Source organism: Polypterus senegalus, chromosome 11 (genome assembly GCF_016835505.1).
Source record: "Polypterus senegalus isolate Bchr_013 chromosome 11, ASM1683550v1, whole genome shotgun sequence".
Lineage (NCBI taxonomy): Eukaryota > Metazoa > Chordata > Cladistia > Polypteriformes > Polypteridae > Polypterus > Polypterus senegalus.
In genome coordinates this window covers 25,780,297-25,802,799 of record NC_053164.1, presented here as the reverse complement: position 1 = coordinate 25,802,799, position 22,503 = coordinate 25,780,297, and the positions used below count along the sequence as shown (strand labels likewise).

At 39.0% G+C, this 22,503-nt stretch overlaps 1 protein-coding gene across 3 annotated transcripts in view; it reads left to right on the top strand.

The window, feature by feature from the left end:
* The window catches only part of LOC120538751 (tyrosine-protein kinase receptor UFO), a 227,379-nt gene that overhangs the window by 169,422 nt on the left and 35,454 nt on the right, over positions 1 to 22,503 (top strand). For all 3 annotated transcript variants that reach the window (XM_039768203.1, XM_039768201.1, XM_039768204.1), the window contains exons 8-11: positions 3,309 to 3,448; positions 9,573 to 9,717; positions 9,838 to 9,861; positions 19,616 to 19,736. In XM_039768203.1, coding sequence (XP_039624137.1) covers positions 3,309 to 3,448; positions 9,573 to 9,717; positions 9,838 to 9,861; positions 19,616 to 19,736 — 430 coding nt within the window. The remainder of the gene's footprint in view (positions 1 to 3,308; positions 3,449 to 9,572; positions 9,718 to 9,837; positions 9,862 to 19,615; positions 19,737 to 22,503) is intronic.

Below are 22,503 nucleotides of genomic sequence, written 5' to 3'. Positions count from 1 at the left end.
CCTCAGGCAAAATGGGCCAAAAAAGAGATTTAACTGACTCTGAAAAGTCAAAAATTGTAAAAAGTCTTTCAGAGGGATGCAGCACTTTTGGAATTGCTAAGATATTGGTGTGTGATCACAGAACCATCAAACATTTTGTTGCAAATAGTCAACAGGGTCGCAAGAAACGTGTTGAGAACAAAAGATGCAAATTAGCTGCCAAAGATTTGAGAAGAATCAAACGTGAAGCTACCAGGAACCCATTATCCTCCAGTACTTTCATATTCCAGAGCTGCAACCTACCTGGAGTGCCCAGAAGTACAAGGTGTTCAGTGCTCAAAGACATGGCCAAGGTAAGGAGGGCTGAAACCCAACCACCACTGAACAAGAAACATAAGTTGAAACGTCAAAACTGGGCCAAGAAATATCTGAAGACAGATTTTTTCAAAGGTTTTATGGACCGATGAGATGAGAGTGACTCTTGATGGACCAGATGGATGGACCTGTGGATCAGTAATGGGCACAGAGCTCCACTCCAACGTGGAGGTGGGGTACTGGTATGAGCTGGTATTTTTAAAGATGAGCTAGTTGGACCTTTTGCATTGAAGATGAACTCAAAATCAACTCCCAAACCTACTGCCAGTTTTTGAAGACACTTTCTTCAAACAGTGATACAGGAAGAAGACCATGATTTTTATGCAGGCCAATGCTCCATCACTTGCATCGAAGTTCTCCACTGCGTGGCCAGCCAGTAAAGGCCTTAAAGATGAAGGAATAATGACATGGCCCCCTTCCTCATCTGACCTAAACCCTATCGAGAACTTGTGGGCACTTCTTAAACGCTAGATTTACGGGGAGAAAAACAATACACCTCTCTGAAGAGTGTCTGGGAGGCTGTAGTCACTGCTCCACAAAAAGCTGATCGTCAACAGATCAAGAAACTGACAGACTCCATGAATAGAAAGGCTTATGACTGTTATTGGAAAGAAGGGTGGCTGTATTGGTCATTGATTGATTGATTTATTTTTTTTGAAATGTCAGAGATGTTTATTTGTAAATTTTGAGGTGTTTGTTTATTATTCTCACTATAACAGATGAAAATAAACAAGTGAGATGGGAAAATTTTCATTTTCCTTTAGTTGCATAATAAATCTGCACACTAATAGTTGCCTAATAATTGTGCGCACATATGTATTCCCCTGATGATGTTCACACTCACATTTCCGTTGTGAAACATTCAGGTTTCAGGTTTATTAACATTTTGGATTGACTGATAGCACTGTGTTTGTTCCATATTAAAATTAATCCTCAAAAATACAACTTGCCTAATAATTGTGCACACAGTGTATATCATCCAACTACTGTACTTTTGAAAAGCCATTTTAATGAAAATACTAAGTAGTTAACTCCAGATTGATGCAATTTTCTACCACTTTAATGTTGAGTTTTTTAGCTAATAAATAAATAAATAAATAAATATAATAATAATTTTTATATGAGGTGTGACCCAAAAGTACACATACACAGTCAAGGGTTCTAAAATAGTGAATTTTATTACACAAAGTACCTTTTTCAGGTTTTTTCTTCAAAACAAGTGCCGTATTTACTCGCGTTTAAGTTCTCCCATGGATTATTTGGGACTTGATTTTAATGTATAATTTCCAGTATTTTATAATGTCGGTCGTATAAGTTCGAATGCGGAAAACTCGCACTATCGGTCCAAGAGATTATGATATGCTAACGGCCACCTGAGAGTGTAACCACCGAGCACACAGCCTTTTTTTCTATGTATTATGCCTACGTGACCACACGGTAATGCCCGAACTATTCTGAAGCGATGTTTGCACTGTTTTGTGTTTTTTTTGTATCTCACACCCTCATACACCTTTATCGTAAGAGCATCCCATATCTACAATACAGCATTCGATCAGGAGAAAACATGAAGCTGGTTTTAAATTAAAAGTCATTGAAGTAGCAAAATAAATTGGTACAGTAACTGTGCTGCTGCAACAAAATTTGATGTGTCTGAGAAATTGGCCTCGAGATAGGAGGAAGCAAGAAGATGTAAAAAAAAAAAAAAATAAGTGTAATATTTTTGAACGGGCATATAAGTCGGGGTCTGATTTTGTGATCGATTTTTCAGGTTTCAAGACCTGACTTATACACAAGCATATGCGGTACTCACAAGCACAGCTCTCATATTAATTCTCCTCTCCACTCCTTCAGGCAGGCCTTGCTCTCCAACTCCCGACTCCTACTCACCTGGAAGAGGTCCAGCAGTTTCTTTTGTGCCAGACTTAGGAGTACTTCCAATGCCATACGATTACATACACCCTGGAAGCACTCCCGAGTCATGCAGAACCTCCTTAAAGTGTGTGAATTCTCTCCCCACAGCTCCCCCTGGTGGCACCCGTGTATCTCGACAGGGCTGTCCATCAAGACTACAATTCCCAAGATGCTCTCTTGGTGTACAAATGAGAGCTCTACATAGGGGATGCTGCCACATGGTGTAGTGAGGGATTAGATGGCCCCAAGAGACATTTCCTCCCTGTCCTTTCTGGCTAGGAAAGGTACCCACAACCAACCAAGATGGAACACTTGTCCATCCAAATCCTTCTCTTATAGCCTCTGTCCTGGTTGGGATGCCATTCGGTATACCTTGGCACCTACACAGGATATCATGATTTATAACAATAGAGAGATCCTATTACAGGATCTATGTGTAATAATGCAGTTCTCAACAGGAAGTATAAAAGAGGTCCGAAATCCTTCTTGGCTTAACTCACATTATAGACAACCATGTTAAGCGACACACAAACACACACACATCCAATATCTTTAAACTATAGTTTCAAAGAACATATTAAGCTCCAGTCACACTACTTGACTTTTTCAGAAATTTCCAGCACCCACCCTTCATTTATACACTCTTATCCTGTCGTACCAGTCATGTAGTTTGACATCCCTAGAGTGTGCATCATGTTATGTATGTGTTTAAGATTCAATCTCTGCTCTGTTTAATGGATTATCAATGGCATTAATATATTCTTATTGCTTCTGAAGAAACAATGGATGCTATTCCTTTGGCATTTCCTCAGTTTTTAATTAGTTATTACTGTATATGCAGTGCATAATGTGGTTTAATATTATTCATGAAAGAATGTAGCAGAAGGTATCAGAGAGTTTAATATGAAAACTGTAAAGGCTCTGATGTTACTTGTTTGAAGAAGACTTAGATGTTTCTTTGGTTTTCACCATTTGAGATATTAAAGATGTTACTTACTCGATGTGTTGCTTGTTAGTCATTTGTACGCCGGTTTGTGTTGCAGTGCCAGATTCTCCTCCTGCTAATGTCACCACTCAAGTCAATGGCACCATAGCTGTGGTGTGGTGGAGTCAGCCTGCGGGACCAGTGAATGGAATTCTGAGAGGATACCGGGTGGCCTACCAGGGTGACAACTTCTCCGAGGTAAGAGTGAAGATGAGGAAGGAGCCAGGTTTACATCCGGATATTCTCAATGGTTGGAGTTCTGTGTATCTACTAATGCCACACTTTTTAGTCCATCTACAAATGTTTGCAGTTTTGCTTCATACTGCATGGTTGTCTCCATGAGGTTCATGGAGTTAGGCGTCTTCTGATCTTAACCAGATTTGAGTCCTTTTTTCCAATTTCTTCTTTCCCTGTGTAACTGTTTATGAGTGTGCCTGGTGAGACGAGGTGGTGGTTTCCTAAGTGTCAAGTTGTATGTTCTGATTTGTACCCATGTTTCAATTTTTGTTTTGCCAGTGATAACTTAGGGAACTGGAGTGTAGGAAAGGTAATGGGAAACAGTAAAAGAGCATAGATAGATAGATAGATAGATAGATAGATAGATAGATAGATAGATAGATAGATAGATAGATAGATAGATAGATAGATAGATAGATAGATAGATAGATAGATAGATTTTTTTTTTAATTTTATCCAGGACTCCCCAGACATATTCACCTGTATATCCCTGAGCTTACGCCTTAACATGGATGATAAGACATAAGATGACAAGAGTAGAAGAGTTCACAAGGGGCAGTCCCTCGTGGACCTGTGCTGAGGCTATCCATTTTTATTAATAACTGTTAACAATGAATCTTTTGTTCAAATCCTGTCACTCTCTGCACTTTGCACATTCTTCCTGAGTCCATGCTGCTTTTCTTCCATAACCCAAGTGCACACAAGTTAAATTTATTTACCACTTTAAAAGGTTTTCGTGGTTGAGTGTGTGAGAACGTGTCTTCTGACTGATGGGTGTCTCGTTCAGGGCTGCTTCCTGCCTTAAGCCTAATGCTCTTTTTAGAGGCTTTGACTCACATAATTAACTACAGTAAACATGGACAGGTTGGTGTATATTAATGATATAGTTTTAAATTTAATGAGTTAACCAAGAAAATGTATGAATAATAGCAAAGTTAGAGGAAAAGCAAATATAGTGGAGGCAGCAAAAGCAATTAAAGAAGATGTAAATAAACTTCAAAACTAAGTAAGAAGTTGGAAGTGCTTTACTGGTAATAGATCTAAAGTTCTTCATGTAGGTAAATGGAATATTGATTATCAGTACAAGAATGGTAAGAAACAACACTGAAAGGGAATTATGGGTTTATGTTGACTAAACAGTCTGATCCTCCACACAAAGCACCAAAATAATTCAAAAGTGCAGCATGTCGGATTAAATTAGTAACTCTAAATTGGCCAAAATGACAGGCTATGATAAAATCAGTCAGTCAGTCATTTTCCAACCCGCTATATCCTAATACAGGGTCACGGGAGGTCTGCTGGAGCCAATCGCAGCCAGCACAAGGCACAAGGCAGGAACAAATCCCAGGCAGAGCAGCAGCCCACCGCAGGGCACACACATTAGGCAAAATTTAGGATCACCAATGCACCTAACCTGCATGTCTTTGGACTGTGGGAAGAAACCCACGCAGATATGGGGAGAACATGCAAACTCCACGCAGGAAGGACCCGGGAAGCGAACCCAGATTTCCTTACTGCAAGGCAGCAGTGCTATCACTGTGCCACTTGCTATAATAAAATGTTCTTCAAAAAGTACTGATGTGGAGTGACAGCAGTTATTGCTATGAGGCAGCGACCGATAGATGAGAAAAAAAAAACAAAAGCAGGGATCAAAACTGGGGAGACTAAAGACCTGACAATGGATTCCAATGGTGAGCCTCTTGTTCTTTGTTAACCATTCATAAATTCTGTGGGGAACAATGGGACAAGACACTGTAAAGTTTTGGGGCCTCCCGGAGAGTCCCATTTATTTATAACAGTGCTACAAAAAGAAAAAAAGAAATAAAACAGAGCTTTAAGATCCTTCCAAAGCATTTAACAAAAACAGTAGTGTACTTCTACGGGTGGATGTAGCTCCAGCAGTTGCAGGTTCACATGACAGGCTTTCTCTTGCCAGCTTGCCGTTTATGTTTCGCTGAGAGTTGAAGGGTTGTGATGTCTGGGTGTTATGGCACTGGCGTCATAGACCCATTCATGAAGAGAGTTTACTGAACATGTCACACCAAAAACAGCTCTGTCATGTGTGTATGGTAATTCAAATTTTACCATTTTTACACTTAATTTTTACAGTTTGTTTACAATTTGTTTTACAATGTGTATTAAATCATTGATAATTTAATTTGAATTATTTGGCACTGATCAACAGATAAAAGGCTCTTTAATATTAAAGTGAAAATACATCTCTGCACAGGAGTCCAAATGAATTACAAATATAATAAACACAATAAGTGACACCCCTAAACGCTCAGTTGTGCAGCCAACTGACTTTAGAAGTCACAGACTTAATTCCATGGAGATCACCTGTCTGGGGTTTCAGCTGATTGAAGTGTAAAGGTACCTGAAAGTAGAAGGGCCAACGTGGCGAGTGTCAGTATGGTGGACTAACCTATGCAAAGAAGACAAAAGGACACACCAGGCGATTTGTGAATTGAAAAGCAAGAGTCAGTGGATGAAGACCACAAAATATTCAAGTCACTGAATATCCGATTAAATCAATCATGAAGACATGGAAATCTGCTAGACCAGCCCATCCACAGAAACTGATTGACAAGAAGGAGATGAATGAGGGAGGCCACCAAGAGACCCCTGAGAACTATAAGGGATTGCCATTACAGTGCCTGTTATTGGATATATTTTGCATGACAAAAACTGTGGCCATGTGCTTCACCAGTCACAGCTTTATGGAAGAGTGGCAAACAGAAACAAACGTGCAGGACAGGTCCCTGTGTGTTTGCCAGATGGCACAAAGAAGACTTTGAAGTGAGCTGGGAGAAGATTCTGTGGTCTAATGAGACCAAAACTGAGAATTCTGGCCATCAGGCTAAATGCCATGCTACACTGCACATTATCAAAAACAAATCATCCCCATCATGAAGCATTGTGGTGGCAACATCAGGCTGTGGGGATGCTTCTCTGCAGGAGGCATGGGTGTAAGGGGAGGGAAGTCCTGTAGGAATACCTGATACAGTCTGCAAAACACGTGCACCTTGGGAGAAGATTTGTTTTCCAGCAAGACAATGATTTAAAGTAGTAGAAAGCCAAAGCTACACAAGAATAGCTTAAAAACAACAATTTGAATGTTCTGGAGTCGAGATCACAATCCATTTTTGGAATTTCTGGTTGGACTTGACAAAAACTGTCCAATCACGGTCAACATGACACCCGTTCAGAGCTTGAACAGTTGTGGAAAGACGAATCAAGGATAATGGTAGATGTACATAGCTGATAGAGACAGAGGCCTGAGCACACAGACTTAAGGCTGTCATAGCTGACAAAGTTGTATCTACTAAATTTTGACCTGAAGGGAGTGACTATTATGAGGTGAATTATTTTATGTTTTATATTTTTAATTGTGCGGTGAGCTGGTACCCTGCCCGTGGTTTGTTTCCTGCCTTGCGCCCTGTGTTGGCTAGGATTGGCTCCAGCAGACCCCCGTGACCCTGTAGTTAGGATATAGCTGGTTGGATAATGGATGGATATTTTTAATTAAATTTTTTCACTGTGCAGTGATCTGTTTTTACTTTGACATTAAAGAGTCTTTTTCTGGTGATCAATGTCAAAACACCAAATTAAATCCGATGCTGTAGAAAAAGAAAAGAAGAAGAAAAATAAAATATGAAACATTTCAAGGAGTAAATATTTTTACAGGCACTGTACATCTTTTACCACACCCAATGTATAATCCGAAATTTAAAATCAGATGAATATTGAAGAATTTTAAGCCTTAAAAGTAAAAAAACTAAAGAAAATATTTGATATTTGTTCTGGAGTTTATCCAAATCTTTGGATGTCTGTGAACACATCACTGGCTTTGTAGTGACAGAAATTAATTCTTCTTAATACGAAACGTCTAAATAAATCAAAAGTACTAGAAGATGGTAAAAGAATAACAGAATATAAAATAATGCAATCATGACAGAAAGGAGATGAGAACAAGTTGAACCTGGGTAATTAGTCACTCTAATAATTATGAGAAGATAATTAGTCACGTGGTAGGACAAATGAAATCAAGTGGAGATGTCACCAGTCTTTTTGTAGGTTTTTTAAACGTAATGTGTTTGAAAAGGTAGGGTGTGATGAATATTTCATTTATCTCTAGAAGCACAATGTTCTTAAAGGATGGTGTCCCTCTGCTGAGGAATTTGCTTAGGGTAACATGTCCTTGTCAATTGTTCATCCTCTCTCAATTTCAAGGTGCGTGCACTGGCTGAGGATATTGATCTATCATTGAGTTTGGGACTCGAGGATGAGCAGCAGAGACAGGGCATGCTACCCTGAGCGAATCCCTTAGCAGAGACACATAGTCCTTCAAGTACATTGTGCTTCTTAAGAAAAATTAACAATTTGTTGCTAAAAAGCTTATCAAACACATTAGATCTAAAATGCATAAATATTGATGGGGAGTGATTTCCTGGAGCTATGACATGGGTTCCCTCAGAGAAGGAGACAAGTGTGTCAGAAGGGTGAGTGCTGAGAGGGGACTGGGCGGTCTCAAGGTCTGGAATCCCTACAGATTTTATTTTTTTTCTCCAGCCGTCTGGAGTTTTTTTTGTTTTTTCTGTCCCCCCTGGCCATTGAACCTTACTCTTATTCGATGTTAATGTTGATTTATTTTGTTTTATAATTGTGTCTTTCATTTTTCTATTCTTTAATATGTAAAGCACTTTGAGCTACTGTTTGTATGAAAATGTGCAATATAAATAAATGTTGTTGTTGTTGTTGAGAGGGAGAGACAGAGAGAGGCATTGTGATGTTGTTTGAGACCCTAACCCTAAGCCTACACCTAACCAAACATGCTTTTGATCTGAGGAAGTTCACTACTTCAGTTCTCCCTGTACTTTAACTTGCAAGAGACTGTAAAAGAAAAATGGAAAATAACCAGGAGAAATGTAATCAGTTGACAAGAGTCAACATGACCAAGTGTCAAAACCAAAACGAGATCCAAAAGTCAGAGTCAAAAAACAAGAGCAGAGATTCAGTAGTTGAGAAGAGTGAAAATTAGTATTCTTTTTCACAGTGAAAGAAGAATTTATTCATCAAACTCAGATACCCTGTCAGAACCTAGGATGGAAAATTCTTGAATGGCCAAGTCAATCACTTTATCTAAATCCAATTGAGTTGAAGATGGCTGCATTATAGGTTTTTTTGGCAGAGACCTGGTGACATCTATGAATTGCAGACTTCAAGCAGTCATTGCATGCAAGAGTCAAGCGACCTGCCATTGCGGTGTCACAAACAATATGGTGCCCTGAAATTGGAGATCATGTGTACAAAGTGTTGTAATTTCTACTTGCTCTGCCTGAAATGTATGCAAATATCCATAAATGAAAATCTGCAATGTGCACTTGACAGACATCACATTCACAATGTCTGAATTGTTTGATTTGTAATTTTAAACTGTGAAGCAGAGGAGTAAATCAGACAAAAATGTGTCTTTGTCCCAAACATTATGGAGGGCGCCATTTCTGACCCAAAAATTTAAAATCCTTACATACGAAAAAATATATATATATATATATATATATATATATATATATATATATATATATATATATATATATATATATACTGTATATATAAAGATTAGAGATCACATCACTCCCCCTTGTAGTATTTTTATGTTAATATATAAACCCACCCTTTAAAGCAGTTTGAGTTTAATGTTCACATTTTAATGTGGAGTGACTTGAGTTGAATTTCAGGCCTGATCAATGTTTTTGTGTTCTTCCTGTGTTTCCCAGATATTTGGATATTTCATATTCTAAAGACATGCATGTTAGATAGATTTGCAGCACTGGGAAGGAAATGATCTGGGAGGAGATTTCAGTCCATATACTTCAGTGTCTCTAGTACATCTGTAGATTCTCATAATGTTTGAAAAAAATAGTCTTCCCAGGAAAATTAAGGAAAAAATGCACTCACAGATAGTGACTCTGAAGCTGTGAAGTGTCAACTTTCCCATTACCACTATGCAGCTAGAAAGTGAAAAAGTGAAGTGTTCTGTTTAAATATCTAGAAATCCACTGATGATGACTTTGGTTTTCAGGAAGTGCTGGATGTTGGACTGACCAATGAGACAACAGTGAACCTGACACTGTCTTTTGCCAACTTCTCTGTGAGGGTCAGCGCATACACCGGAGCTGGTGATGGCCCATGGAGTGAAGCAGTCATTCTCATTCTCAATGAACCAAGTGAGTGTGCTAAGTCTGCCTCACCGCCACTGAAAGTGCGGTTAATGACTATTTTGAGTATTGATGTGTCTTAATAAAATGCAATAGTAACTTACTTTGGTTTTTTTTTTCTCATTTCAGAGGCTCAGGAAGTCATATCAGAAGGTAAATCATAATACATAATCTTTATAATTTTTTTCCTTTACCCATTGCTGTCAAGAAATCTTTAATTGCATTGTCCAATAAATTAAGAATTGTCTTTTTCTTATTTTGTTCTTTCGTAGCTGTAAATGAGTTTTGATATGTTTAGTGTGTGTAAGGCGCTATATAGCGCCTTGACCCGGCACAGACTACGCAGAGACACGTGTAACAACAACACAGGCTTTTATTTTCTCTTCAACCGTGGGGCATGTCTTCCCCATGTCCCAGCAGCCCAAAACAGTCCCAAAAGCATTTAAATAGGAAAACCAATACAGCAATCCTTCCTCTGGCACCACCACTCCTCCCAGGTGACCTCGTCCTCTTCCTCCCAATTCTGGCTCTTTGAGTGGTGGTGGCCGGCCCTTTTTATAGCCCACCCAGAAATGCTCCATGTGCTTGATCACCTGTGCCGAATTGCACTTCCGGGCGGGGCTGTAGAGATGTCCATGTGGGCTCCGGGATCCATGCAGCACCCCCTGGTGGCCAACCCAGATCACCACAGGGTTGTGGAGAACTCCATCTCCCATGAAACCCTGCGGGAAACTGAGGCACCATCGTAAGCCAGGGAGGCTGCCTCCAAGCTTCCTGGGGAAGGTAGTAAGATGTCCACGGCTGCTCCCCCAGAACATATGTAGAAGGGGCGTCCCAGCCGGGCATGGGACCTGGGACCCGGCCGCCTGCCTCAAGTGTAATCTAACATTTAAAATGATCTTCAATATCTGCAGTATTCCTGCAAAAAATGTAAAATCTTTTTTCATTCTAAAATTATATAGCATGAACTCTGGCATTGATGTAGCTCCTCGTGCAGGTGATGGAATAAACTAACATAAAACCTGATGAATCGTGTCCAAGGCCATGGCAGCCCAAAGCCTGTCCTGGCAGCACTGACCTCAAGATAGCAAACCACTTCAGATAGGGTGCCAACCAATCACTGGACACACACACATACACACAAAACCGCACCTGCTGTCACACATCAGCCAGTGTACAATCACCATTTCAACTGGCCAACTTGTCTTAGAGGTTATGGGAAGGAAAACTGGGATACCACCCTCAAAAACAGGCTGGTTCCAAACAGACAACAGTCAGGTGTATTGTTTGAACTCAGGACACTTGATCCATGAGTTAGAGCTACTACTCACTATGCTACTTTGTGTGCACTTTATATGTGAGGATAACACAATAATTATTCACAATATTATAATAATATTTTGGGACCGGCTTAAAACTTTCTGTGCACATGTTTGGAAACAAGGTAACAAGGGCCAAAACTCATGGAAGAGTTTCTGCTCAATATGGAGACCATGGTGGTGTGTTTACAATTGGATTGAGAAGTTCAAAAATGGTTAGACATGCGTTAACCATGAAGAAGAAGCAGGAGGCCTGTCCACGATCACTACAGATGACAACATTGAGCAAGTCCATACCATGAATCTCATGAACCAATGAGGATTTCGACCCCAGTACGCCTTCAATCCTGCATGTTGCTCTTCTTTGGTGCAAACAGAGAAGGAGAGCAGCCATGTTAATTCCTAGAAAACAGCAAGAGAAGCTTACTGATCAAAGTCAAAACTTCACTACTATGACCTCAGATGCACCATCTTTCCACATGTGTGCAGGAGAAAGCTGTACAGCCAACCCAAACAAACTTATCTCAAAAGTGTCAATAATTATTCACTTACCCTGGTAGACTGAGTTTCAGGCACTTGATTGGCTCTTTTGGGAGCAAGCTAGGTGCATTAATGAGTGGGTGGACCTCATAAAGTGGCCAAAATGAAAACACACATATGCACAACCAAGGGTTGGTTCTGCTTTGGCCACCACCACTCTGAACTGGATTAAGTGGTTTGAAAAATGAATGGAATGACATAGAGATAAATGCATATACTTTATCTTTTGTAATGATTATCTTAAAGATCTTAATTAAGAAGAAGAAACATAATTAAACAGAAAGAAATATTAGAATATATTTTGAATTATTGTCAATAGTGTTTATCTACCAAATTTGACTATGTACAAAGTATTAGCACTGCATGATTGGGACTCACCAAATTTGTTATTGGGTTAGTGCAAACTTCACACATACAAAAAGGCACGCACAGACTTTACCAACACAAACATGAATTACAAGTGATACTTACACAGCTTATCGCTGTGCAGTACCCCACAAAGGGCATTACTAGATATGGCACGAACACACGGATGTCCCTGGATATAGCCTAGATCTAAGGTTACCTTTGTCCCTGAGAATAACCTAGACCAGCGGTTCTCAAACTTTCGTATTTCGCACCACCCCCCTTTTCTACCTGGAATAATTCTGTGCCCCCTGCATAATATAAGATAGAATAACCCATGATACAACTAACAAAGGTATGATATTCGTGCGGTGTCGCGGTATCATATCATGTTTACTTCCATAAAATTTGCACGTGTTTGGCTAACTTCGATGAAATGTTTGCAATTTATTTTTTTTAAAGTGCTTTAATAACTGCCTTGTGTGGCTTTTGGTAGTAGTTCTAATCCCAAAAACAAAGAATACATTATTTATAATTTAATTATTTTTTTATGTAAAGAAACAATTAAATATATTTTAATTTTTAAAAATCTCGTAAACAAGGACACCAATGAAGTCAATCTGTGCGAGACGAACGTATTTTCGTCAGACAAATATAATACCGCTGTTAGTTGTATCATGAAAATAACCCAATACGCAGTAAATTATTTAACTCAAGTTGCCAATATTGGCTACGCTGCCAATGTGGTGCAGTCGTACCGCAATATCACCTGATCGACTGTTACCCGAATGTTCGCGACAGATACCGATACGTCTCAAACTTTCTGGATTGAAAATACGCGACTATAAAAGCAGCAGCAGTGGCGCCGCTCGTCATAGAAACAAACTTCAAATAGAAAAGGAGCTCAGAGTGTCATATCTCGAATATCAAATTCATTTTTAAGTTGTTTAGGTACTTTATAGTTTATAATTGTTTGTTAGAAGAAAGTTTAAAAACTTACAATAGAGGCTGCAGTTTCAAAAAATAACAATTTTATTCTCCAGGACAGACTAACACTTGACTATTGTGTAAAACTATTTTTATTGGTCAAGATTCAACAAAGGTCCAAAGATTCTGCCTTTGCTGAATCTATCTTAAAATAATTTTGAAGAATTGTTATCTCTTAGCCATTTTACTGTATAGCCAACAAATACTTACAGATGTTATTGTTATTATAAAGTCTGTGAAAGCATAGACAGCTGCATTTTGACATTAGGTTCCATCTAGGAACTCCTAAGGCAGGTCCATCACACATGTGTTCTTCCCATGAGATGATTGGATGCATTTTGTTGGCTGATTGTCTACCCAGGATTTCTTCTAAATATTTTTCCTTAATGAATGAATCCCCAAGCTCTAGTAATGACTGACATTAGAACATTACAACAATCTAGACATATATGCCATTCAACCCAACAAAGCTTACCAGTCCTATAAACTTGATTCTTCCATAATAACATCAAGTCGAGTTTTGAAATTCCCTAAAGTCTTTCTGTCTACCATACTACTTGGTAACTTATTCCATGTGTCCATGGTTGTCTGTGTAATGAAAAACTCCCTAATTTTTGTGTCCCCATGTTCTTATTGAACTCATTTTAAAATAACAGTTTTGATTCACTGTACAAATTCCCTTCATAATTTCGAACACTTCAATCAGGTCTCCTATTAATCTCCTTTCATTTAAACTGAAAAAGCTCAGCTCTTTTAATCTTTTCTCATAACTCATCTTCTGTAGCCCTGGAATCAGCCTAGTTGCTCTTTTCTGGACTTTTTTCAGCACTGCTATGTCCTTTTTTGTAGCCTGGAGACCAAAACTACACCCAGTACTCCAGACGAGGCTTCACCAGTGTGTTATAAAGCTTAAGCATAACCTCCTTGGACTTGAACTCCACACATCAGGGCGTTATATAACCTCACATTCTGTTGAACATCTTAGCAGCTTCCACTAGTCCACTATGACTCCTAAATCCTTCTCATAAGATGTACTTTCATTTTTAGGACCACGCATTTTGTCTTCAAACCTAACATTTTTTCTTCCTATGTGTAATACTTTACATTTACTGACATTAAATTTCATAAGCCACAAATCTGCCCAATTCTGTGTTCTGTTTGAGTCCCTTTGTAATGATTCAATGGATTTTAGATTATCTGCCAATCCACCTAGCGTGGTACCATCTACAAACTTAACCAGCTTGTTACTTATATTCCTGTCCAAACCATTTATATATATTGAAAATTGCAGCCGCCCCAGCATTGACCCCTGTGGAACACTCTTAACGTCACCCAATTCTGATAAGGATCCTCACGTCATAGCACTCTGCTTCCTGTGTCTTAGCCAATTTTGCACCCAACTACACATAATACCCTGAACTCCCTCTTCTTTTAGTTTGATGCCCACCCTCTCACGTGGCACCAAATGCTTTCTGAAAGTTCAGATAAATAATCTCATAAGCTCTACTCTGGTTGTATCCTTTTGTTGCCTCCTCATAGAATTCCAGCATGTTAGTAAAACCCATGCTTACTGTTCAGAATAATTTCTGTACTTGTGTTGCTTATCCTTAATAATTCCTTCCATTAATTTTCCTGTGATGCACGTTAAGCTTACTGGCCTATAGTTGCTTGGTTCTGCCTGGCCACCCTTTTTATATAACGGGATAATATTAGCCATTTTCCAGTCCTTCAGAATTTCAGTGTGCAGTGACGTCTTAAAAATATGCATCAAGGGTTTATAGATGCATTGGCAATTGTCAAGAGATTCTGTATTTGCTAAATCTATCTTAAAATAATATTTATGAATTGTTATCTCTTTTCAGTTTTATTGTACAGCCAATAAATATTTGCAGATGTTGTTGTTACTATTCCGTCTGTTCACATTATTGCCAGCTGTATTTTCATATTGGGTTTTGATCCATCACGCATGTGCTCTTCACACGAGATGACTGGGTGTATTTTGTTGGCTGATTCATACCCGGGAACAGCTCTAAATATTTATTTTTTATTTAACTGAACCCCAGGCTCTCGTAAGGACTGACACATTAGTGCACATTGTACTCACTTTTTACATTGATGCGATGGTTGTAGTTTGGCAAAGCTAACTAACCCTGGAGCTGGTCCATCTGAGGGTCCTCTCAAACACACTCACACTCAGGTAGTTTGGAATTAAAAGTCAGAGCTGAGCCCGGGTCATGGGCCTGTCACTAAGATTTGCACCACAACACTGACAGGGTCTTCTTCGTCCTGATCACCATTGACTTTCTGTGCATACCCAAACCTTGTCCCCCTTTATAAAAGCAGTAAGGTGATCACGCTGGACACCAAGCAGACCTCAATCATCAGGGGGAGAAAGAGAACTTTAGTCTTTATATTTTTATCTTTGTGTAATTTAAGAAAACAAAATATTCCTCTTTATAGCTACTCTAGGTTTCATTTGATCTTTTTTCACAGAACGGTAATTAATGGCACATGTTTGCATTGACTTGTATTACATATATATTCGATTTTTACATCAGAGCAAATGTGTTTCCACCACATGCAGTTATCAGCACAAGTTAACAGATTGTGTCAACTTCCTCAATCAAAAACACATTGTAAAGTCAGTGATTTTCAGTGACGAATGCATCTCCAGAGCAGGGAATCATTTTACATTTTCAGCTGAGGCGATAGTCAAAGACACTTTGTTCATAAACATGAGATCTAGGCAGTTTGGGCCTTTTTTTAAATTAATAGACAGTTTCGAGTTGCATGTATCATATAAGCTGGTAGTGCTGATGCTTCCTTTTTGAACAGATGTTGGAAACCATGTCTTCCACTAATTGACTCTCACTGCAATATAATACGAGAGTTTGTCAGACATTTGTTTCCAAACCTCTTAAAACGGTTGCATCTTTATGTAATAGCGGCCCACATCGCCACTCCACCCAAATCCCAGACTAACCACATCTGTGCAGCTGTGTCAAACTGGAGCGCCTGCCAGGGGTGCTGTTTACATAGAAGGCTGAAGTGCACAGTCTGCCCATAGTCTGCCTTACTTTTGAAACAGAGAACCCTTTTTTGTTTAAACAAGGCATCTGAAAATAAAGCATCTCTACACAAGTTCATAAGAGAACATGGCTTACAGACAGTCAAATATTGTAAACCCTCATTGCAGATGGTGGGTTAGCTTGGTTCCTGGGTTTGATCCCTGGCCTCTCTAGGAACTCTACCTGCCATGCCTGAGACTATTAGTTTCAGTGATAACTCTAGGTAGGCTGGCGCTGAGTGATATTGTGTTTCTGTGTAGTACTGTGATACACTGGTAACTCATCCATCACAAAGGTGCCACACCACCAGCCACATCATGCCACCTTGAAATGGACACAGAAGAATGGACAGCTGTTTGTAAGAACAACATGCTAGCACAACTTGGTACAATTTGCAGCCTTTATTTAGAGTTCTTCTCCACCTCCATATGCACATTCCACACTTTCCATTAAATCTCAAATATATGAATTTTAGGCTAAGTAGCAACTCAGTACAACCCAAGAAAAGTGAGGTGTGTGAATGTGTGCGTCCAGGGAAAAACTGCCAGCACAGGCCTGTTTGGTTACTACTGTTACATCCTAGTTATCAAAACATTTAAAGAGAAAATTGTAACATCCATCCATCAATCCATCTTCCGAACCCGCTTATCCAGGATAGGGTGGGACACCATCCCAACAAGCATTGGGTACAAGACAGGAGCAGACCATCATACGGAGGACACACTCACACAAAGACACATTAGGGCCAATTTAACATTTCCAATCCACCTAGACAGTATCTCTGCCAATCACATTTAGGCTATGTCCACACTACTACGTTTTCTGTGTTTTTAAATGAAAACAACCTAGAGATTTGCCTACACTAGGCAGGCACACATTGTCAGACCAATCCTTGAAGGTGATGGTAACACTGCCAGCCACTGGATTTATTGCACTTCTATAGATGAGTGGTAAATGATTTGTCTTTTGCACATGTAGGCAGCATTCAGACTGTATAAAACATAATTTAGAAGCATACAGAGAAGCAGCATCAAAATCAACTCTTCTCTGTCCCCCATGTTGGAAAATGTTTTTCATTTGTGAAGGGCAATAAGTCAGGGAATGAGATGTTGCAATGACCACAATTCAATTGGTGAAGAGTCACATGATAAGTACAAACCAATCAGAGTTCAATTAGAACACAAGAATACTTTTGTCAAGAATAGGACACTTGGCCCAATGTAGTTCATGGCAGCTTATTCACCTAATCCTTCAAAATATTGTGGAGTTGACAGAGCCTGTGACTTTAAAACTAAATTCAAAAACACACTTAGTAACATCCATTTTCTAACCCGCTAAATCCAAATAGGGTCACGGGGGTCTGCTGGAGCCAATCCCAGCCAACACAGGGCACAAGGCAGGAACCAACCCACCACAGGGTGCCAACCCACCGCAGGACACACACAAACACACCAAGCACACACTAGGGCCAATTTAGAATCACCAATCCACCTAACCTGCATGTCTTTGGATTGTGGGAGGAAACCGGAGCGCCCGGAGGAAACCCACGCAGACACACGGAGAACATGGAAACTCCACGCAGGGAGGACTCGGGAAGCGAACCCAGGTCTCCTAACTGCGAGGCAGCAGCGCTACCACTGCGCCACCGTGCCGCCCTCCACTTAGTAACAGCCTCCTAGAACTATGGAGGGGTCACTAGGCTGAGGAGTAGAAGTTGCCTATTAATCTGATCTGCAAGATAACAGAGAATCGTAAGGATGTGAGTTCAGACTCACAGCCTGGCTAACACATGGAGGAAGCCTGTTACAATATCAATATGACGTTAGATGATTTAGATTTTATTTGTCACATAGACACAAACAGGGGTATAGAGTGAAATGCATTTTTATGTCATTTTTTTGTCTATTATGTTGATTTGCTGCTTCAGTTTCAATGGGATTTAATGCTGCATTATCATTCCTTTCTGGTGTCTGCCTGGAGTTTTCTCTGGATATTTAAATTTTTCCTCAAATCCCTAAAAACATGCAGGTTAGGTTATTGGTGTTTTTAAAAGAAAACAACTTCAATCCACACTAGTTTTTTTTTTCGCATTGTTTGTGAAAGTATCTCAGTCCACATTAAAATGACTGAAAATGCAAATGACATAGAGGTTTGCCTACACTAGGCAGGCACACATCGTCAGACAAATCCTTGAAGGGGATGGTAACATTGCTGGCCACTGGATTTATGTATATATATCTCGAGTTGAAATGATTTGTCTTTTGCACATGTTACCAGCTTTCAAACTGTATAAAACATAATTTAGATGCATACACAGAAGCAACATCAAAAGCAACTCCTCGATGTCCACTATGTTGGAAAATGTTTTTCATTTGTGAAGGCAACCAGTCAGGGAATGAGATGTTACAATGACCAGAATTAAATTGGTGAATAATCACATGATAAGTACATACCAATCAGAGTGCAATTAGAACAAAAGAATAATTTTGGCATGAATAGGACACTTGTCCCAATGCAGTTCATGGCAGCTTGCTGGTCCCAGGGTAGATCAATCAATCAATCAATCAATCAACATTTATTTATATAGCACATATTCATACAAAAAAATGTAGCTCAAAGTGCTTCACAAAATGAATAGAAAAATAGAAGACACAATAAAAAATAAACATAAGTCAACATTAATTAACATAGAATAAGTAAGGTCCGATGGCCAGGGTGGACAGAAAAAACAAAGCAAAAAAACTCCAAGAGCTGGAGAAAAAAAAAATAAAATCTGTAGGGGTTCCAGACCACGAGACCGCCCCGTCCTCTCTGGGCAATCTACCTAACATTAGTCAAACAGTCCTCTTTGTATTTAGGGTTTTCATGGAAGGACCTGATGATGATGGTCACGTAGACTTCTGGCTTTCAGTCCATCAATGTTGGAGCATCATGATGCTTTGAGTAGGTGGAGGTGGCGCAGGTCGCCACCACAAAGAAACCGGAAAAAGAAACAGAAGAGAGAGTTGGGGTCAGTACGGATTTTAGAGCCACTGTGAATAGTTATTATGATGAATTGAACATACAGAGTATCAGGATTTAGTTAAAGTGAAGTTATGAGAAGGCCATGTTAAAGTAATGTGTTTTCAGCAGTGTTTTAAAGTGCTCTACTGTATCAGCCTGGCGAATTCCTATTGGCAGGCTATTCCAGATTTTAGGTGCATATCAGCAGAAGGCCGCCTCACCACTTCTTTTAAGTTTAGCTTTTGGAATTCTAAGGAGACACTCATTTGAAGATCTAAGGTTACGATTTGGAATATAATGTGTCAGACATTCCGATATATAAGATGGAGCGAGATTATTTAAGGCTTTATAAACCATAAGCAGTATTGCAGATGTGCAGGAATGTGTGGGAGTGTGCCTTGGGATGGGCAGACACCTGTACAAGGTAATTTTCCACTTTGCACCCTGTGTAACTGATCCTACATAACCCCTAAATGTTGCGTAAAAAATCAAAGAAGCATATTTCATATCATAAAATATAAATCAGTATTGTCAAAATGTCCAGCTCAGATCATTCATACGTATTCCTAAGTTATGTGTGCTTTAAAAAACCCTTTTTTTACATTTGTTATCTCATGCATTGTTCTCTTTTGATCTTTTATCCAGATGCAAGACACTTTTCTTGGCACTGGTGGTACGTCGTTGTAGCAATTTCTGGAGCCATTGCCTGCGCCATACTGGTGGCCGTCTACATCGCTCGACTCCGGCGAAAAGAGACACGTTTTGGGTGAGTCTGCTTTGTATTCTTTTTTCAATATAAAACATGAATCGAAAATATTAAAAATACATCTATTGAAGCCAAAACAAATTAACTTAAACTACATTCTGATACTAGAAAAATAAATATAGAGTTGGATAAATGTCGATAAAAGATAAGTAGGTATAATAAAATCTATAATACATCATTAATTAAAAAAGAACAAATTGGCATTATTGGGCTCCTTTCAAAAAAACCTTAGGGGAGCACGATTAAAACTGTTATGAAAACTCGGGTCGCAAATACTTAAAGGTTGAGAAACGCTGATATAAATGACAGTGGCCCCAAAGAACAAGACAGTAACAAAAAAAAAAGAAAATTCAATCAAAATAAATAGATTTTTGTTTTCTATTTTATCTTTTTTTTTATTATTTGTGTTTCCATTTTTTGTTCATGTTTTGCCCTTCAGGGTCCCTATAATAGATGATTGTCTAGTGAAGCCTTGAAGGACAGTGCCAGAGGTGACATATCCCTCTGAAAATGGCAAGCCGGTTTTCATTTTGCCTCAGAACATGGCCACTCTGTCTGGAGCTGGTTCATGTATCTTGAAAATGTGGAGCACATCCAGCCTTGTCTCATTTTAAGCTCTTCCATATTTTTCCATTATGAGTGCTACATTTTAGAAGTGTGCACTTTCTCAACATGCTATCTTCTTCAAATTTTATTTTAGCTGTTTTAAAAGTGAATTGTCAAGAACACAATTCCATAAGTGCTTGACCATATTTTTTGATAGAATCCTCCTTTGAACACATTATACTGCCATCTAAGCTCCAGCTATCCACAATCCTCTAATATGTTAGTCAGTCAGTCATTTTCCAACCAGCTAATATGTATTACTTAAAAATGGAAAAAACAATATCAGTCATATGGATAGAATGAAATGCATTTCAGCCTGTAAAGTTGATACATTGGCAAAGTAGCACCAGGACAGGCAAAGTGTGCTGGCAGTGACCAGGAGAAGAAACATCCAAATCATCCAGGAAGTCCATAAGCAAGAGTCAGTCATGGCCTTCATTAGTATTTAAACAGTAACTCAAATTCTCAGTCTGTAAACACAAAACCTAAAATGGGTAAACCAGTGGATTTCAAAAAACAATAACTAAACCATCACACACACACACAGGATTTTCTGTGTTTATCCACAGACTCAGATGATGATAGATCTATGGCACCAGTTTTTAAAGTGTCATGCTGGTGACTTCAAACGCATGACTTCTAGGACCATCCACCATAGCAACTGAAGTTGTGCCATGCTTGTGGCAAAGTCAGCATCCCAAGACCAAACTGGTCAAAATCAAAGGACTTGCTGCTTGAATCACACTGGGTTTGGTTTACATGTTTCCAATACCCCTGCCATGTTTAAAGTCACTCAGCTCTTCAGTATGTCACATTCTACTGCCAATGTATGTCAGCAGAGATTGCATGGCTGTGTGCTGATTTTATGCACCTCTTAACAATGAAGCACCTGAACTTAATAATTTGGAAGGGCGTCCACATACGCTTGGCCATATGGTGTATTACAGAATAGGTGTAGGCTGGCTCTGAGTTACCGTGAATTAATAAAGTTATACATTTTATATTGCACTCTTGCAAGGTTTGAAATGAGACATATTCATAAATTTTACTATGTTGAACATTTTTTTCACCATTTGCTACAATGTACGATAAAAATGTAATTCCTTCCTGTTTCGGCATAAAGAACTGCTGATGCCAAAATCGATGCTGCCCATGATCTCTGATCAAACATGACACCAACATTGCATAGTCCCAAAATGCTTGAACCTAGTCAAAATTGGAGGACTGGCCATCTGAATCACACTGGGGTTGGTTTACCTCTTTCCAATATCAAGGCACGTCATAAGTCCTTAAGCTTTTTTTATAAACAATATTGGGGAGAAACAGAATCACAAAAATGGAAGAAAAATATATGAAGCCTCCAAAAAATCCATCAGAGCAGATTTAGAACTTTTGCCAACCTTTCCAGATATGCCTTAACCCCAGGCAACCAACCCTCAACTACCACAGGCAGACTTTGGCCCTTATAGGCCTAAAAAGGGGAATTGTTTTAAAGGTCAACAACAGCTACATTTATTTCTAAAGTGCATTTTCATACAAAAGTTGAAGCTTAATGTGCTTTACAAAAAGCAACAAGAAAAGAAAAAAATAGAAATAGATAAAAAAAAACTATTAAAATATTACCTACCAAAATAGTAGATAAGCATAAATGATAGCATATTAGCCTAATCTACATATGAAAATAATGGAAAAAATAGACTCCTAATGTAATTTTTAACTCTTTTAAGATTCATTTTAAATCTAATGATCTCGTCAGATGACTGGGGAGGACAGAAAGATATTCTTGAAAATAAGCACAAATGGTACTGTTAATGAGAGAAATCATATAACCTCTGGCTAAATGAGACAAGTCGAAGGAATAATCTTCATAAACACAAGAATTCATTAGAGACTAGCAGACCACGTGCACTTCACCGCAGTCGCTGTAGTTGGAATAATTATGTATCTTCATGGGACTTATAGAGCTTCTTTATATACAACATTTTTGGTTTGTCCTCCTGGAGCCAAAATATATACATTTTCTCTATGACTAATTCGTGAACATGCTACATAAAAAATAGAAATGGGTAAACTGTAACACCGCCGGGAACACTGGCACACCGCGTCTACTAAACACTAAGAAACACTAAGTAGAAACACTAAAGGAAAAAATACTATTCAG